This window comes from Hirundo rustica, chromosome 7, assembly GCF_015227805.2.
Source record: "Hirundo rustica isolate bHirRus1 chromosome 7, bHirRus1.pri.v3, whole genome shotgun sequence".
Classification (NCBI taxonomy): domain Eukaryota; kingdom Metazoa; phylum Chordata; class Aves; order Passeriformes; family Hirundinidae; genus Hirundo; species Hirundo rustica.
The window spans coordinates 17,049,436-17,068,644 of NC_053456.1; the positions used below are offsets into that span (position 1 = coordinate 17,049,436).

General features: G+C 35.3%; 1 protein-coding gene across 4 annotated transcripts in view; it reads right to left on the reverse strand.

The window, feature by feature from the left end:
• KCNH7 (potassium voltage-gated channel subfamily H member 7) overlaps positions 1 to 19,209 on the reverse strand; it is a 207,657-nt gene that overhangs the window by 59,317 nt on the left and 129,131 nt on the right. The window contains exons 4-7 of one of the 4 annotated variants that reach the window (XM_040069469.1): positions 10,319 to 10,747; positions 6,395 to 6,415; positions 5,864 to 5,887; positions 2,627 to 2,841 (exon numbers count right to left, since the gene is read on the reverse strand). In XM_040069469.1, the coding sequence (XP_039925403.1) occupies positions 2,627 to 2,841; positions 5,864 to 5,887; positions 6,395 to 6,415; positions 10,319 to 10,747 (689 nt within the window). The remainder of the gene's footprint in view (positions 1 to 2,626; positions 2,842 to 5,863; positions 5,888 to 6,394; positions 6,416 to 10,318; positions 10,748 to 19,209) is intronic. The other 3 variants (XM_040069470.1, XM_058421325.1, XM_040069471.1) reach the window with 3 other exon arrangements.

A 19,209-nucleotide genomic window follows, 5' to 3' on the forward strand; every position in this document is an offset into this window, starting at 1 on the left:
AATTTCTCAGCAAAACTGAGGAAAGGAGAAAGAAAAAATAAGGACTACAAAGGGAGGGATGGATGGATGGATATTTGAATGATACAATACACGGCTCAGAGAAACCTTTCACGTCATCATGTCCTACAATACCAGAAAAAACAGCATGTCCCTTCACTACATTTCTCAGGGTCTTTCTGGCAACACTTAGAATTCCTGCCTTAATTTCTTTTATTAGAAGATTATTTCAGAATGTCACAACTCTGATTAAGGGTGACCTTTAAACTTACCATGGCTATTTTATACTCATTTGCTCTTTTACTGATATTGTTCCACAGATTAAATAGGTTGTATTTCCCTCTGTGTATTTTTGATGCTCTTTGACAGATTTCCTTATCAGAGACTGTGCTAGCATGAGCATATTTTAACTACCTCATCTAACATTTCCACCACATTCTATTCTCAACACTGTGCTCAAATCTTCCAAGCTCACTTTTGCACTGTTCTGCAGAGAGATACATAATGGATCTATGGCCTAGGAAAACATTTACCAAGGAATTTACACTCAGACATGAAGCGGAATCTTCAAAGGACAGACTTATAAAATATATTGAAATCGCTGGAAAGAGTAACATAAAAAAGACTGAAACTAGCCACTTTAATCTTCTAAATGACTATTTCTAATCTAATTCACTAATCTCTAGGTAACTATATCCTTCACCACCCTAATACTATAGACCTACATTTATTTATACCTCCTAGGAGTTTCTACCTGTACCTAATTCTAGCATTTAGGATGCAGCAGCAACTAAAAACATTGATAAGTGAATGTAATAACAGAAAAAGCAGCAACTGCAGGGAACTATTTCCAATTATAATGAATGATAAGTTTGCTATGCAAATTGTGCTCTGCACAGTGGTTGAGATTGTTCTAGAAAAGGACATAAACCAATGTCAAATTAAATTGGAAGGCTTTTGTGAAGCGTAAAGATTTTATAGAGCATTTCAAATTTAATTTTGAATTTAGTAGGTATCCATTTCCATGGAAAGATTAGCTGATCTATGCCATTTCTGTTGGACTTTTCATAAAATCTAAACTATTTGGTGAATAAACATAGATTGAAAAAAAAATTCTACCCTCTTTTTGACCCCCAACAGCAGCACTAGTACATAGAAACTCAGCACTTTGGCACTAATTGGCCAGTCCAAATTTTAAATTAAAAAATCAACTGCAACAACAACAACCAAAAAAAAAAAAAAAAAAAAAAAAAAAAAAAAAAAAAAGCCCAAGAAGCCTACCTTGCCTCATGCTTATATAACTTCTAAAAATTAGTCTTTTTTATGTAACTTGACTTTTTGCCATATTATCTATGAAAAGATTTCTATATATAACTGCTATGAATAATTTAAAACATATCAAAATGGATCCAGAAGAGATTATATCTTTCAAAACTGACCACAGAAGAAAGGACAATGGTTGCAGATTCAAGCTAGCTATTAAAGACAAAATATATGAAAGATAAAAATCCAATTACTTTTTAGGCACGAACTGATCTCAAAATAGAAATTATAGCTCTTTTATCTCTATTTCTCTAGGAGGGTGTACAATACATTCCTTTTTATAACTGTCAAAGGGAGTAGGAGCATGGACACTGTCTGGCAGAGCACCAATGTAGAGAAGCTGCAGTCTGGTCAGCACTTGGAGACATGATTTAGTTATGGACTTGTCACTGCTGGGTTAATGGTTGGACTTGATGCCTTAAATTCTATCATTCTATGATTCTAAGTCAAAAGCTACCTTGGCAAGGTCCTCCTTACAGAATATCTATCTGCATTCTATGACAAAGCACTTCTTACCTCTTTCAGTCTGTCTGGGCATTTAAGGGCCAGTCCTCTGCTTACTACCCCTACAAAAGTTATTTGGGGATACTGTTGCCCCTTGGTATTTGTTTTTAACATGTTCCACATTGCTAGCCTGTCCCAGTTGCTCTCCATAAAAGACTGTAACACAAATGTAATAATATTGAAATAAGCTGAAAAGTTCCATTGACTTCAGAGGGCATTGCATCTGTTTTAGAGTGAAGAAACATGCTATCTTAAATTATTTGCAGTTTTGTTTCAATTGTATGCCTTGTTCACAATATTTATCATACATCAGTCCAAAGCCTTTTAGATGCACAGATGGGGAAAAGATACCCACAAGAAAGAAAATTACAAAAACCCAAAGAACTTGAAGAGAAATTATGAGATGTAATTATGATACAGTGGCACAATCACCTACCATTTGTTATCATGTTGTGCCTTACACTAATCAGTGATTCATAATGCTGAGAAAAAAATGATAAAGAATGAAACTAACATTTATAAATGACATGAATCACTGAAATTAATGGTCTTTTTTGGGACACACAGTGCATACTACATTTCTTTTCCATTAAAAAATTAAGAACTGAAAAGTTTTGTTTGTGAGCAGTATCATCTTATGTTGTAGACTATCTCATAAGTACCGGAACTGAAGGTAAATTACATAATGTTTTAAAGACTTCAAATTATCTTGGAGGCAGCCAAACCACACGTTAAAAGAGTAAGAATCTATTGAATACACCGAAAAAAAATTTGAAAATGAAAATAATGTTTATTACCTTACCTGTGTAACCTTCTCTGTTACATTGTGCGTTCGGTCTTTCACCTTAGGTGCAATAATTGCTTTCTCTGAAGAAGGAGGAGATGAAGATTTTTTTTCACTTTTGATATCTGAAAAGTTCAGTGTGAGTTGAGGAATTTTGTTGATTGTACTGTATTTGTTGAGATTAGAATCCGATGTGGATCCCAACAGACTTGACTTGATATGATTAAAAGGCCCTGAAAAATCAGAACACATATTTAGTATCTGGGAAAAGAAGAGAAATAAATTATCATTAATGTTTAGGTGGGATATGTTAAAAGGGTGATAAAAACTATTTTTATGTATTCTACTTGTTAATAATAAAAACTATCTACATTTAAAAAATAACTTTATTGCTAATAAGATTCAAATCTATTATTGGTTATAAATATGAAATTTCCTTTACATATAACCCTTAATATTTTTTTATATAGTCAATGGATTCCAAATTGCATAATGCATGTATCCTTACTTGTTTTCATGTTACTGGGAATGCTGGTGTGCTCTTATAGTTCTGGCTGAATATAAGGACTATATGCTCATTTGTTTATAAGAGCGGAAATAAGGACACATGATTATATAAGAGTGCCTGGAATTAGCAAAGGCTCTATTATCACATCCCTACCTTGCTCATGCTCACATGATAGTTCAAAGAAACTGGAAAATTGAGTAGACTCTCAAAATATGTTTCTTCAATTGTCGTTGCTAACAAAATATTGGAAACTATAGGGATACTCAAAGGTAGAATATTAATAGAGTATATATAACCTTCTTATACTATTTTAGTGCATCATGATAAAAAATACAGAATTTCCATACTTCATGAGGTACATATCCTTTATAATTATTCTTTTCATTATTGGACAGAGTTGTTTGAACAAAAAAGCAATATAAATTATCAGAATACTTGTTTTGTACTGTCATCATAATGTTTATTGGGTAGCCAAAAGTATTCATTGCAAGGAAAATTTGCTTTTAAGAATAATACTGGAAAAAACAACTATAAAGACATTTAGACAGTGAGACTTAAATCCATATTAGGATTTAAGAAAAAATCCAAGTCTTGCAGTCAGTAATAATGTACATAAAGTGTGGGATTGAAGGGTGTTTCTTAGATCCAAATAAGAACCTTATTTAAGGTTGCCTTAATTCTATTAAGGGCAATAATGTCATGTTTTTCTCTTTTTCTTCTTTTTGAGGTTTTCTTTTGTCTTCCTGAGAGGACAACGAGAATGTATATGTTAAATCAGGAACAGTCAATGGGATAGGATTAGGCCTATGGGGTAAATTGCGAAGTCAACAGTGGAAGAGCTGATTTTATTTGCAATGTGAGAATGAATGAAATTCAAAGCTGCCTGGAAATGGCTGGAAATACTTTATGATGTGCTGAATTTTTTCTTTTTTTGGCATAATTATTTAAGGGATTTTCCATCACACCTGGCTTAAAATTCTTGCTGAAGAAGCAGACATTTAATTTTCTTTTGAAATTTATAAGGATTTATACACATTTTCTATCTCCTAAACTCATGATAATGGTATGTTAATCTGGGCCACAGATAGAAAATCTCCATTACTCCATTTCAAATTTTGCCACTGTGCAGAAATGAATTTAAGATGAAAAGGGAGGGCATGATGCTCTAGACTAAATTTTGGGTGCAAAAAACAATTTGTGCCTGAGTTCTGTAACCATTAAATAGCAAAACAGTCCTTTTTCTCCTAGTGTATTTTTTTTTTTTAACAGCTTCATTGGAAAAGGGGAGAAAGCACTACCTTTCACCTGCAAGGAATGGTAAAAAGCCTGGTACTGAGGGCACCACCAAGGGATTGTGATACTATACTTAAATGCCTTTTGGCCCAGGTGGGACCTGAATCTATCTTTCACATCATCTATATGAATCTACTGAAAATTAGTGTTCAAAATATATCAGGGCTCAAAATCTCCTCACAAATCAGTGAGGTGACTACTTCGGCTAGTGTGTGCTATTGTACATGTGGTCAGACTGCAGTTTTTCAGCACTGCTTCCCTGTTAATTTTAGCAAGAGTTTCTGAGTATTGAATCAGCTTAGACATAAGCAGGATATCAAGTTGAAACCATTTGTCAGATTAACAAGGTTCTTGATACCTTAGGAATTCAAAGGTAAGAGGAAACTAAGATAGCTTAGGCAAATCTGTGATTAGATAGTAGGCAAGATTTTGTTTTATTAGTAACTTCACTTAAATTGCATTGAACTTCAGTGTTTCTAGGATTTACATCTTTTATCGCTTCCATTCCAAAGGGGATTACTCTCTCTTTCACTACCTAATACTCCTGCTCTAGAGAGCATTCATTGCACATGAGAATAAAACCTTGCTTCTTTTCCCCCACCTTCTTTTGCTTTAGAAAGTGGTGAAAGGTATAATGCACCTCATTGACAATGGTAATTGATTGAGAGATGATACTACCTTAAGTACAGCCCAGGCTGACAGAAATTGAGCTCATACTTGACAGCTAGCGGACAATTGCTATACTGTCATAGCAGCAAGCAGAAAAAGAGGGCCATGACAAATCACAATCACAATCAATACTAATTGGCACCCTGATTGACATTTTCAATAGAGAGGCAAAGAACTGAATAAGCAGGGAGAATGACTTCCTTCTGCCTAGCCTAAAAAGGCAAATCTTTCAATTTAACCTTTAAGTTTGAGCTCCCAATTTTTATGGTAGGATTTAATAGTTCTTGCTTACACAATGCTTTGAGAAGTGATTTCACTTTCCTGAGCTGCCAATTCATTATCTTTCACCAGCAGTAAATACATTTATAGAAGTTATTATACAGCACATAAACTGCATGTTTTTCCCCCAAGATTTTGCCAACATACACATCAAACAAATGCAATGATTTTGTAGTCCACAAATTGTTTTACAGAATCTAGGTCATGCACTGCATGCAGTTTAGAGAGCTTTTACCAGGTACACACACTTTTTGCATCATGCATGAAGTCACAAACCAGTTTTCCCACAGATACAAATATGGCAATTAAACTGAACACTTTAATAAGTAATCTTCAGAAGTGAAGGAAGTAATTTATGAATTATGTTCAAATTGCTCCTAAAACATGTAGCTCAATGCTGGTGAAAAGAAACAGTTTTGTAGTTGAACTAAAATTATTAAAACATGAAATTGACAATGAAGTTCATGCATGCATATTTTGATGCTACAGGAAGCTTGAAACCATACCCCCTGCCATCCAGGAACGTGAAACTAGTTTTAAGGAGACAAAAGAGGAATAAGTGAAGATACTTCCACAAGGGTCCTGATTATCAGTTATTTAATTTTTGAGAGAGTTAACTGAAAACTAAGCACCAACGGATAATTTGCTGATATCCGTGTACAATCACACATCCTTTTACAGGTAAAACTCCTGGTAGCTTCAACAGAAGTTTTGACTGCTTAAGGACAACAGCACCGAGTTAAGTAACTATATGTTCTACCTCCTTCCCTTCCTTTTTTTGAATTAACAGATAATTAAGTCAAAAGGCTATTTAACTATGCCTTCACTTTTTCCAGTGATTCATAGTTAGTGCTTTGAGACAAGAGTTACAGGAATAACTATATGTTTAACAAATATAATTTATGTAATACACCTAGCGCTAGAGAGGTCAACATGAGAATGTTGCATTTGAACATTTCATAAAGCAGGCAAAGTGACATGCCAAAAAGTGTGGCTGATTGAAACACTGGAAGGTACAATCTAGATGTATACTTTACCTTTGACATTTCGACCATTGTCTGGTTTTCAGCATAATAAAAGTGAAGAAAAAGAGAAAAAAAGACAACTAAAATCTGCATCAGAAAAAGCAAAAAATACGGCTTCAAAATGCTCATGGTTTGAATTGAAATATTCTTGCACCTGCCTGGCTGTAATATGAAGACTTTAGGTGAAGTCACTCTGACAACTGAGAGAATGTGTAAAGGTGTTTGGAGTAGATCATGAGGCAGTAGAACTGGCTTTAGCTAACTTGCCTTAACAGAAACATGATAAAGTTCTTTCTCCATAAGCCTGGCAGTGGGTTGAAGGACAAAAGTTCCAAGAAGTAACTAGTCCCACATAATTAAGAGAAACTGAGGCAGAAGTGCAGGGTGGCTGAATGGTGTGTGGGGCTGCATGGGAGGCTCAGCAGAGACCCCCAGGCCCCCCACATCTGCCTAGACTCACATGAGGAAACGCTTTTAATATGGCAGCAACCTAAGCAATTCCCTTCTGAGTAAGTGCTGGAGAAAGATACACCTTAAACTTTCTTCAGCTCTCAGATGCCTTTCCACAAGGAAACAGTGGCAAAGCTTTCTGTCCTCACAGGCACCCCTGGCCCTGAATCTTCTTGTGAGATCAAACCTTTTCAGGGAGAATATTATTATTGCTGTTCTCACTATTTTAAAGAAACCACACAGGTGCAGACGTAGATGCCATGCTGGTTCATGTGTTAGTAATGTGATCCCTTGTTTTGCGCCTGGCTGTGGCTCTGAGGGGTGTGAGGTGGGTCTGGCAGGGAATGGGGCCTTCCTCCTGGTGCCAATATCTGCTGTGACCAGGTTACCAGCTCTCAAATGTGCTTTGGGCTCACACACACACTCATCTTGTTTTGCTGGGCTGACAGGTCACCTCTGAAGCTGAGGTATTTGTGATTTGGCTGTCCCACAGCAGCCTGTGCCGGTGGAGAGCGGTCAGCCCTGCTCTGGACAGAGGCCACGGCCTGCGGCGCTGGCCCTTGTCACACCTGTGCCGCGTTGCTTCTCCTCAGCTTCCTCAGCTCGAGGAGCACGGCACGTGGAGCTGGGCCTGGGCTGTGGAAGGCTGCTCAGCTCCTCCCAGCCCAATGCCTTCCTGTGCCAGGCATCTGTAGCACGACTGGAGATGAGGTTGAGCGGGGCTCAGAAGCCTGCTGCTGTTTCAGAAGGCTGCAGTGATCTTGCTGAGTCCACTTTCTGAAGAAAATAGCATTTCTAAATAACCTTTGTGAACTTGTACCTGCCTGCAAAGTCTGGATTGCTGGTGTTTCAGATGAGGCTGGCTTGGCGGCATTTTGGGTGGTGAGTGTAAGAAACAGTTCCTGCTCTGTTGCTTTTGCTGTCATATAGGGAAGTTTAGAAAGGATTTTGATCCGGTACACTCAAATGAATTTAAAATCCTAAGCTGTCATTTTTACTGTAATATTTTTTGGCATATAATGGGCACAACAAAGATAATTTTAAAGTGATAGCCAACAATGCTACATAAATTAACACGCGAAATATCTTCTATTCTCAGTTACATTACATTAAAATTTGACTGCAGGTAAATTACTGTAGCTAGTGTTAAGCTAAGTAATGTTATTCTCTTCTTTCAGAATTCTGCTTTACTGATTCAATTAATATTATTTGAACTGGCAAGGGTAGGAAAAATTGAATCCTGACTTGCACTTTGAATGATTTGGGAAAACTCAAAATAAAAATGGAATGGCAAAATGTATTAAACTGCTTCCTTTGGTAAGAGTTTAGCCCTTTGGGACTGTAGTTTACTTTTACTTGTTGTACTTGGGGTTTTGCATTCTCCCTGTTCAGAATCTGTGAGCCCAGGGAAGATGATATAAGAAGAATCTTGGTTGCCTTGCTTGCACGGATAATTTTATAGAAATAATAGGGTTTTATGGCTCACAATTGGATTAGGCATTTAGGATTTGCTGGATGAATTTAAACATCTTTTCAGCATAAGGTGCCCAATTCTAACATGATTGTAAGCAGATGGCATGAAGGATGGTTACTAATTCTAATGCCTTTCTGAGAGCCATCTTGTCTTCTGCTGAGTTTTTCTAGAATGACTATATATGACATAAACCTAGGGCCTGCTTCTCTACTATTTTGTAGTTTATGCAGAGTGAAAACAGAGTGAGTTTTTTGTTTCTTTACACTATAAATGATCACATCACATCAAAGGCCTTAGGAATTCAATTGGATTATTGATTCCTCATAGTAAAATTTATTTTCCTTAGTACTTTATGTTTGAAAAAAAGTTTTTCCATAAGATGGAGATAGAAAATTTTGCTCCTCCATTCAACAAGTGTTAAATTATGTGGTGATTTATGCATCAGCTTTCTACCATTGTAATCTAAGACACTTAATATTCAAACTGATTTTTACACATTTTCATAGATATATAACTGGATGAAGAATGACCATTTGGGAAGCACTATAATGAAAAATTTTCTGAAAACAGAAATTGAAAACTAGATATTTTTAAATGTGTTTTGTTTGAAAGATGACTTTAAATACATGGAGAAGTTTAAACCAACATAAAGCTTATGCAATAGGTCCAAAGGACATGCCAAAGTTCAGCCTTGGAGATTTTTGCCTCCTGATTTTGAAATCTTAGTTTAATGTAACCATGAACTATACAAAATGGTATGGTTTAGGATGGATTTAATTGAATTTTCAGGTCCATTTGAACTGAAAAAACCCCCATGGTCCAAAAGAAACAGAAGTGAAAAAAGAAGGACTTATGCATTATATTTAATAGAGGAAGAGTGACTGGAAGGAATGATTAGTTTTGCTATCCTACCAGTTAAACTGGGTGTCAGAGGAACATTCAGATTTATAGTTTAGGAAATGTGTAGAAGAAAAGGGTTCTTGAGGTGGACTTTCCAAAAAGCAGAAAAACTTCATGGGATTTTACACTTGTGGTCAATGAATACGAGATAAACAAGCCATCATTGAAAATGAAAATTATTTTTTCCTGCTAATTTAAGAACCTATGCACATTCTTCCATGAAATATTTTTTTCTAGATATTAAAATATTCCTTGATATTCATTGTCATCTTGCCTAAACATAAAAGTGTGTAATGCAAGTCATTAGACCATCAATAAAACATTGTATATGTGACAATTTTCTTTGAAAGCTGCTTTCAAAGGGACTTCTCAATTCACAGGGCTTTCAAACCTCTGTTTGTTAAGCTCATTCCCAAGTTTCTTAAACTCTCTGTCTACGAAAAGAAATCATGGACTACACTCCATGGGTTTAGGACAGATAATGAAAATGAGGAGAAAGGAAACATCTTTGTAACTTTTGCTGGTTGTATGAATATACTAGCCCAAGGAGAAAATCACACTTAAATGGAGTTTACACTAAGCATTTCACCATTTCACTAAATATTTCACTATTCATTACAAAGCATGCCAACAGAGTTGCTGAGAATATTTTCTTCAGCATGAGAGAAAAAGAAGCTCTCAGTGTTGGATCAGTGAATGTACAATCTGCACACCACAGATTTTAGAGAAATAACCTTATCAGTCTCTGAAGTAAGATTTCATACAGTCAATCTAATATATGTAAGTATGGGAGAGAATGGTACATGCAATTATAATTTGATCACCTGATTTCCTGCCCCTCCCCCCCCAAAAAACTGTCCCCAATATTTGCTGGATGCCTATAGAGAAGATCAACGCCATGATTCCATTAATCTCCTTGGAAATGAAAAACAATATTTAGTGTACATAAGCCTGGCATATTTGGGTCCTTAATGTTTTCAACGCAATTTTGAGTCATTATATTTTGCTGATTATATTTAAATTTGTTTACAAAGTAATGATTATTACTATGAAATATTGAAAAAAATCCTTTTTTAGTGTATCAAAGAACAGTGATTGACTTTCTACCATACCTTCACTTGCATGACGGTCCCTAAAAATGTTCTTGGGATGGACATTAAAGCCTTCTATGTCATGTACTGAAGAGGCTCTCCGTATACTACAAATACTTTCCTTTGATCTGGAATGGGTTAGTGGATTGCTTGTCTGTATCATGTCCGGGTAAAGTCTGTCCCACTGCTGCTTAGGTGATGAGTGGTCAAGAGGTCCGGATATATTAACCAAAGGTGAACATTTACTGTGTTGAATCAGTGCTTTTGTATCATCCACTTCTGAAGGACTACAGCTTTCTTTTGTAGGTGATTTAAAGTGCTTCATTGCCACTGAGTCATCGCTGTGCTTAGATGAATCGATTATGACTGCATCGGGGTCTTCCTGGGGTAAGGACTGCTTTCTGTATGTTAGAAGTCTCAATCCAGGTAGCCGGAACCCAAAAAGTCTGCCTACATGTAAATACACAGAAACAGAAGAAAATATTATACTTTAGCGTCTGATCACTAAAATCAGCTTTTTTTCACTTACAATGAGAATAGCAGCCTTAATTCTACAGCCTATTTTAAAAGCTATTAAGTTCACATTGTCCTTTCTAAATTAAAAATATATGTATCTATAAAAGACTGCCAGAACATGTCTAACTACTTTGCTTGACAGTTGTTATTCTGAAACAGATATTTGTGGATTCTATTATTAGTGGAACTCCATGTGCTTATAAATATACTACTGATATATACATTTATTGGCTACAGATTAAACAGGAAGACACCAGTGCTAATTTCTTGGAATAGAGAAATAAGCTGTACATCCATTTTGCTGCAATCATCTCCAATGCTCACGTGATGATTAGATGAAACAATTTTAATGAGTTTAAAAATAAAAAATAAAGGAGCAAAGTGAAGAAAAAAGCGTGACACACCTCTCAAGCCTCAGTTGCACCTATACAAAGCAATTATTATGTACGTTCGCATGGGATGGGCTGAATTGGGCTTGGTGTGTTGAATGGCAGGGGGGACTATCCTGAGTGTGTGGAAAACTAGCACTTTGCAATGGTAAGAAATACCAGTAGTTGAGACAAAGAGCATAACATGGTGCATAGAAGGAAACGATAGAGGAAGAACTGCAAAATTTACAGAATACCCTTCTAAAAAAACCAAACCTAAATAACAAATATTGTAAGGTTTTGTGTAATACAACTCTCAGATGGAGGCTCGGGGACTTCAGATGTAAAGAAAACATATTAAAAAGTTTAGAAAAAGCAATACTAAAGAAAGTTTTACAAAAGAAAATAATTTAAATAACTGAAATTTTATCAGTTGTCATTGTATAAACAGTTGGACTTATTAAATAACTTCTTGTATCTCATTGTTTTGCTACGTAAGTGTTTTAAACAGTGAATCAACAGTGAAATGATTTCTTGGAGAATATTTCAAAGTATATTCCTATTGTCTCTTGCTGGGATAAGAAGTTCTGTTTGGGATAAGATTTTTTTTTTCCTCAGTCAGTTTAAATTGCCAGCATTTGTAGCTACCTAATATTTATTAATGTTTACCACTGAAATCTATTGAGTCTTTCTTTTATGCCTATGGCGGACAGTAATTGGAGAGTAATAGATGATCCAGCTTAATCATTTAATGATTTAAAATGAACATCTTATATATCTAGTGTTGAATATGGAGCTGTATTTTGAATTCTAAATGAATGAAGGTGAGAGTGCCCTGCTCAGGATAACTTGCTTAAGAGCTAAAGCTGCTGTACTAGGTGACCCTAAAGGTCCATCTAAAACACCTTGATACTTCCCAGTGGTGGATATGTGGGGGAGATTAAGAGTCACTACATTGTGTTACTTCTCTCAGTAAATTACTCAGTTCTAGCTATCTGAAATTCAGAAACTTCCTGAGCTAGAAATTGTTTGTTCAAACTACAAACTGAATGTTTGGTGTACCTTTCTTCTATGAAATTGTCTCAGTGGTTTTTTAAAAGGGTTGTAGTTTGATCTGCAAAGCATTCTATAGGAAAGAATTTTAGCATGTTTGTGAAAAATACTTCCCCTTACTTGCTATACACCTGTTGCCTTGGGGAGGGTTCTAGTTCATATAAAAAATTGCTAATAATTACTCCCTTTTTATAGTCTCAATACAGTCTCTATATGGTTATGCACAGTTTTTCATACATCTGCTGAATTGCTCTTTGTATAACTGTTCTGCAAGCTGAAGAATGCTTGTGTGACTGCATTGTGTACCTCTGAACATCCTTCTCACTCTTCTCAGTTACTTTTTATTTTTAATGTAATCCTTTTTGACACTGGCCTGAGCTATTCCCAGACTCAGGGATCAATGCAGTGACATAATGGCTTTTTGCTTTGACCTTAATTTGCTTCCTTACAATTACCAATTGCAGTTTTGAATTATTTTTCTGACTGTGTTAAGATATTTTTTACAACAGCTGAGAAAATTTTTTGTTTGATAATAGATAATATAGTCTCTAATATTGTGTCTGCAAAAAATTTTCTTTGCTATTTTATCACTTGACCACTCAGCTTTCTTGCATAAGTCTTTGAATCTCATGTAATAGTCTGAGTAAGTTTTTGACATATTGCAAACATTCTCACCTCATTTTGGCGCCTTTTTTATCCAAGTAATTAAAACTCTACTATAAAATAAAGAACCTGTGAGACTATTGATAAGATCCAAATGTTTAAAAATCTGGTGATTTATTTCCACTTTTTTGCCCTTACTTTAAAATATAAATCCATGTAACTTTTTTGTCCTTGACAATTTTTGAAACATTTTGTTGAATTCCAAATATTTAGCATTGAATTGATCACTGTAAGCATATACACAAAACAATATAAGAGACAGAAATCTCTGTTACATAAACCAGTCATGTACCTTTAAAACAGCTGTTAAAGGTGTCAATTTTCAGTGTACACAGTGATATTCAGCAGAGTGCACCTTGGGAGTGTGTTTATTTCTTCTAACTTCTTGGGAGTGTGTCTATTTCTTACTAAGCATGCTTGAACACTACAACTGCTCATGGTTGAAATTAGTGAAGAACGTAAAAAAAAAATTAATATTTTTAAATGCAGAGAGAATTAAGCTGTAAAGCAGCTTATAAATCAATTTAAAAAGCTTATTGCATCCAAAGTGAAACTAATACTATAATTCTCTTTTTTATCAATTGGACTGTAATTCTTAAAAACACCATTCATAAGGATTTCTGGCATTAGACACTGTTCAAGGCTTTTTGTTGGCACTCTATTTTAGTCGTATTCATGGTGCTGCAGATGGTCTTTTCTGCCTCACCACTTTAATATGACCACGTTATAATGCATTACTGATTTAGCTGTCTAACTGCAGCTCAGCTGGAAAGAATACTCAGTGAGAATTTTGCTTCTTGCTGAGACTTTTGGGCATGAAATAGAAAACTTAGATGAGCAGCTTTTTGCTTTTCTTCTATACACTGTAATAAATAGCCTCAAACCATACTTCCTGCTTTTTAATTTGAATATTCTTAAGAGAAGGAGTATTGCAATTCTTCAGTGAACAAGTAATGAGCTACATGGTATGTTGGCCATTCATTTCTCTCCTGTAGCTAAAGTTATCAGGGGGCCCATTCAGAATTTGCGTAGTTTACTGAGCTGAGCTGAGCAAGGAAGTGTAATAACGCAATTTGTCATGATGGAAAACTCATTTAGGCCTCAGGGCTGCTGTCTCAGTGTAGACTAAAAGTGCCAGTGGAAGCTTTCTGGGCATCCTGCATATGGGGTGAAACTTTGTTTGGTAATGGACAACCCCTGCTTTGTGTAAGTATGATGTCAGAGCAGATGGATCGTGGCTTGCAATACTAAAACACATTTCAGATGCAACCAGCTATTCCCATGAACCCAGAGATAATGTTACATTAAAATCCTTATGCTTTTTTAAAGACTAGATTGCCAAATTCCTCTTATTGCTGACTCAGAGATTTGTATGATTGCGTCTTCCTAAGAGCAATTGAGGAAAGCAGTTGAATCTGAGTCACAATTCTAGACTTAAATTCCACCTCCTCCTTTCAGACCTTGCTTTACTGAATAAGTAATTTGCAAATGAGTTAATCTGTTGGTTGCACTTATTCTCTGTGCTATCTCAGCTGTTAAAATTTCTAAATAGTAGAACTCAGTCCAAAAATATCACTGTCGATGATATAGGACTCTTCTAAACTGTTTGCAGATAGAATTGTCTCCAAAGTGTCAAAACTACTTTTCTTGTGTTCTGGAAGCCTTTTTAAATTCTATCTCATGTTTTGGGAGGTCAAAGAAGAGGACTTAGAATTCATGGGAAGAAAATGTTTTGATTAATAGTTTTGGGGAAAAAAAATGCAGGGAAAAATCCTATCCTGACAAGAAAAATGAGTATCTTTGTTTTTCCAGAAGTATTGCAATAAGAAGTACTAATAGTAATAGGAAATTGCTATTCTTCAACACTAAATACAACCATCTGGAATTTTGTTTCAGGGGAAAAAAAAAAAAAAAAAAAAAAAAAAAGGAAGAATGAAAATTAGTTCCCCAAAACCTTATCAACAGCTACAATCATGGTTGTAAATTTTCTGCCTCATCAATACAAAATTGGGTATTCCAGCAAAAATATCTGAAAAATATCTTTTCAGAATATAATTTCTTTTGTAACCCAATACACTCTCATGGCTAGTGGTTCTTGTGTCTGTTCTGTGCAAATATTTCATAGAAAGGAAGGGAAATTATATTTGGCCTGAATGTTGCCTTGATGCAGTGAAGGTATTCTCCAAATTCCTAGTGATGAAAATGCATATTTACATACAAGACACAGTGTCTAAGTCAGAGAAATGCCTGCAACTGAGAGAGTTTTACTTTCTCTACAACTTTAGTGATCTCTTAGCTATCCCAAGCACCGCAGAAGGGTAATCCTAAGAGACAGCAGCTGAAAAGTAGTGATGACTCCTCAAAGAATTGCTCAGCCAGTTTTTGTAGCACCACCAGTAGTACTGTTATTTTCATGCTGATGTAAACTGTTAACCAAACCCCAAAAAAGCAAAATGAAATATACTATCTGGTCTCAGGCTCCCTAGCTGGCAGCTAGATTTAGTCTATTTGTCTCAACCTTCTTTAGATTCAGACTTTCCAAAATCAAATCAAAGGAGCCCAAATGCACACAGTTTGCAGAAGGTTGTCTAAGTGAGGTGTGGAAACTGTCAGAAATGTTTCCTGGTGTGATGAACCACTTCTCCTAGGCTGAGAGCTGAGCCAAAGTGAGCTGCTCATGTTCCTGTACAACTTGATAACTGTGGTAGGGTGTTGAAGAAAAACAAGTCTTGGATAGTTTTACAATGGTGAATGATTGGTCTGGCTATAATATGAAACATATGTTACTTTTTCAATATATGAGATTAAAGAATAGAACATACATATCCACAACGACCACCCTGCTGTAAACAGATTTCCTTGACAAGGACAGGTAGGACAGGTCAATCATGACAGACTGTCCTCCAGAGCATGGGCTAATTCCATAATACCTTTTTTCTGAACCTTCCCCAAAGAATAAGCAAAATTACTTTCACAAAAGTAGCACAAGTCAGACCTTTGCTGAAATATTTGCTCATAATTGAATGTCTGCTGTCACAGAATTCCAGGACTTAGGCTGTCAAAAATACAGACAGATATACGAATTGCTGCTCGAAGGCTTGGAAGTACCATCTAGCAACTCATGCAACAGACTAAAGGAAACAATTGCTTTTGAGAAATGGAATCCCTAAACAGTGACAGTCTAAAATAGCAGCAAATGCTTGAATGTACTCTATGCAAACACTGAGGCATGTGATGTTGCCTGATTTTCTGTCTGGGCACAGAAGGCCTTGGGACAAAGAATTACAGAGAGACAATTATGGTTTTTTCAGTTCTTTTCCCCAAAATGTATTGAAGCATACTTGAGTGGATAATTTTCTTGCTCTGCTCATAAATAACCCTAATTTATTTTCAGGAGGAAAAAGCAAGGCATATGCAATTCTTAACATTAGAACCTAGAGCTCATAATTCACAGACACTGAATACACTTTTTAAATCCTCTGGTATGGTCTTCTTTAATTTTGGCACTTCTTTTAATTTTCTCTAAAATTTAAGGTTGCATGTGTCTCCTACCAGTGTAAGAAACCAGCAATCTTCTTTATGTTCTGTTGTAAGTGAGAAAGATTTAATTTTGATATCTGCACATAGGACTCTTAGAATATGAAAGGAATTATGTGTCTGACTGCTTGTGGGGCTCTGCTGTGTGTGATTAACAGTGTTAATAGGGTCTCCCTCAAAAGACACAATGTTTATGCCCTTGAATGTTAATATGAATTGGCACATTTACCTGTTTTTCTTCCACTCGTTGATAGAAATTTAATTTTATTTTATCTTATTCATTAGAATTACAGGAGCTGGAAGTGTTTTTGCAAAAAGCCGTATGAAGAAAAGATTTTTTGTCCTTTCCGAAAGAGATTTTCCTCCTTGCATTTTTGTATCTTAAATATGATTAAAGTATTAAAGAAGGAAAAAAGTAAATAACTGCAATGAAATAAAATAGCAAGCTGTGCAGAAAATATTTTATCTAAATTATTTGTTACCTAAAACAATATTTAGCTGTGCTGGTGAGACTGTGTCGGTTTTTTGGCAGCTGGAAAAAAGAATTTATTCCATCTATTAAATCAAGCTCTCAAGAAGTTCTCAACCCTTCATCGCCTTGTCTGCCTTAGGCTTCATAGGATAAAAAATACTGGTTTTTTCTGAGACAGGAAGCCTGAAGAGGTTTTTCTATGTTTTAACACTGGATTTGTATACCACTATCAATTTCTGCAATGTGTTTTGTCTCATATATTGATTGAAGTTTTTTTATGCTCTGTATGCAGCAACTTTCAGTAATAATGAGATAATAAGTATCATTAAATTTGGATTTTATATATCATATAATTATATTAAATTTAATAGTAAACCTGTTATATCTATAGCTTTACAGAAATAAATATTCATTCAGTGAGAGCAAGAGCCATATTATGACTTGAACTCTTTTAGAAATATATAAAATGTAATAAGATCTTGAGATAATATAGCCAGAACAACACAATAAAAGGACTTTTGTAGATAGAATTTTAGAAGATAGGTTTACCTGAAGAAGAGCCACTTGAAAAGTTGTTACCATCTGAAATACAATTAAACTAAATTTACAAAAAGCTTTTGCTTTAAACAGATTCCAAAAATAAGCAGACTATTAAGAAAAGAAGGAAGAATATCAAATTTTCACACATTTTAGAAGCTAATTCAGGTAGCTTAAATTCATGTACAATATATGTAATATGCAGAAGAATTGTTCTGAAAGTACATTGACTTTTTATTTGGAAAATTTAAGAATTATTCAATTAAGAAATTTTTGATAATTACTAAGTTTTTTTGCATAGATCAATATATGTTTCCAATTACCAAGTTTTAAAGCTGGCTAAGGTTCCAGACAGAAAACAAAAGTAGATGTACACAGACTAACATGCTATTTCTCATGAAATGGAACTTCTAATTGGTGATAAAATTTTTGCTAGACAATGACAATTTTATTTGGATGAAACTTCCTAAAAAGTTGAATTCATACTTTCCATCCAAAGAACAGACTTTGTTCACTGACACTTGTTTAGAATATGAGCTTGGCTTCATATTCCTGATAGGCCTCACTTATTTCATGTCTTCATGGCAAGAACTCTCCAGACTACATGTCCTTGCCAGTTGCTCTCCGGTCTTTGAAATGCCCAACTTGGCTGGGTTCTTGAAACGATCAAGTCATAATGATAGGGTACTATGCTTGAGGAGTAAGGCACAGTGGAGGTCAACTCCCTCATTTTTATCTATAGATTTATTTTGTTTGCTTATCTTAAAGCAAGTATTTTCATGTTGAAGACTATAAATTAGAAACAGTATTTTTCGTAAACAACATCCATCTAAAATCTTCTCAAATACATTGGAAATTTTTTCTGTTTTCTAGTAGAGTCATTTTTCTGTAAGCTTGAGATATCCTGATAGTTTTGATTTTTTTCCTCTTCAAGGTCAAAATTTATAATTCAATTTAGCAAGCACACAGATGTGTTAAGTTCTCTGTGCTAATTCTTATTATGAATAATAGAGACGTGTCTCTTTCCTCCATCAGAGAATGAAGTAAAACTCACTTCCTTTATACTTTCCTGAGGCTATGTATTATAACGTGGAATTACTTCAGAAAATCATTATGCTAGCCTTCAAGTTACCTCACAGAACTCCCCTGTTTTAAATGTCCTGAAAGGAACAGATAGCTAGGAGACCTGTTAAAAAGTAATAAAAACATATCACTGGAAGACCTGTGTGGTATGCATAAGTTGCCTCCACAGAAAGCTGCTGAGAGAAGCTGTGTCTCTCCCTCTTTTTCATTTTCAGTCTTTTTAAGCAGAGATTGCTTTTTCTTACTGAATGTTTGTACAAGATATATCAAAATATCTCTGTGATTATAGCTGGGTGAGGCTGTAATTTAAACAGCTAAGTACAGTTCATGGAATCCAGGGAGGCTTCCTTTCTGAGCTGAGACCCAACAGCAGCCATCATGAGGAAACAGAAGTAGAGCTACCCCACTCATATTTCTCTATCTGTAGAAGAAGACTGAGAAAAATTATTTATTGCAGTGGCTGTTCTGTTAATTTAGGCAGTTAGGTGTTAGTGGAGCACTGAAGGTGGTAATAGCAGAGGTTCCTTTGTCTTGTATTGGTGATTGGTGTTTGACCATATTCCTTTACTAAGAGTTCAACACTGTTTCAGTTTGCCTAATATTTACTCCAATTTACCTTGGAGACAAATACACATAATTGACACTGGTATTTTCAGAACTGTGTTACTGGTGTGCTAGATAGA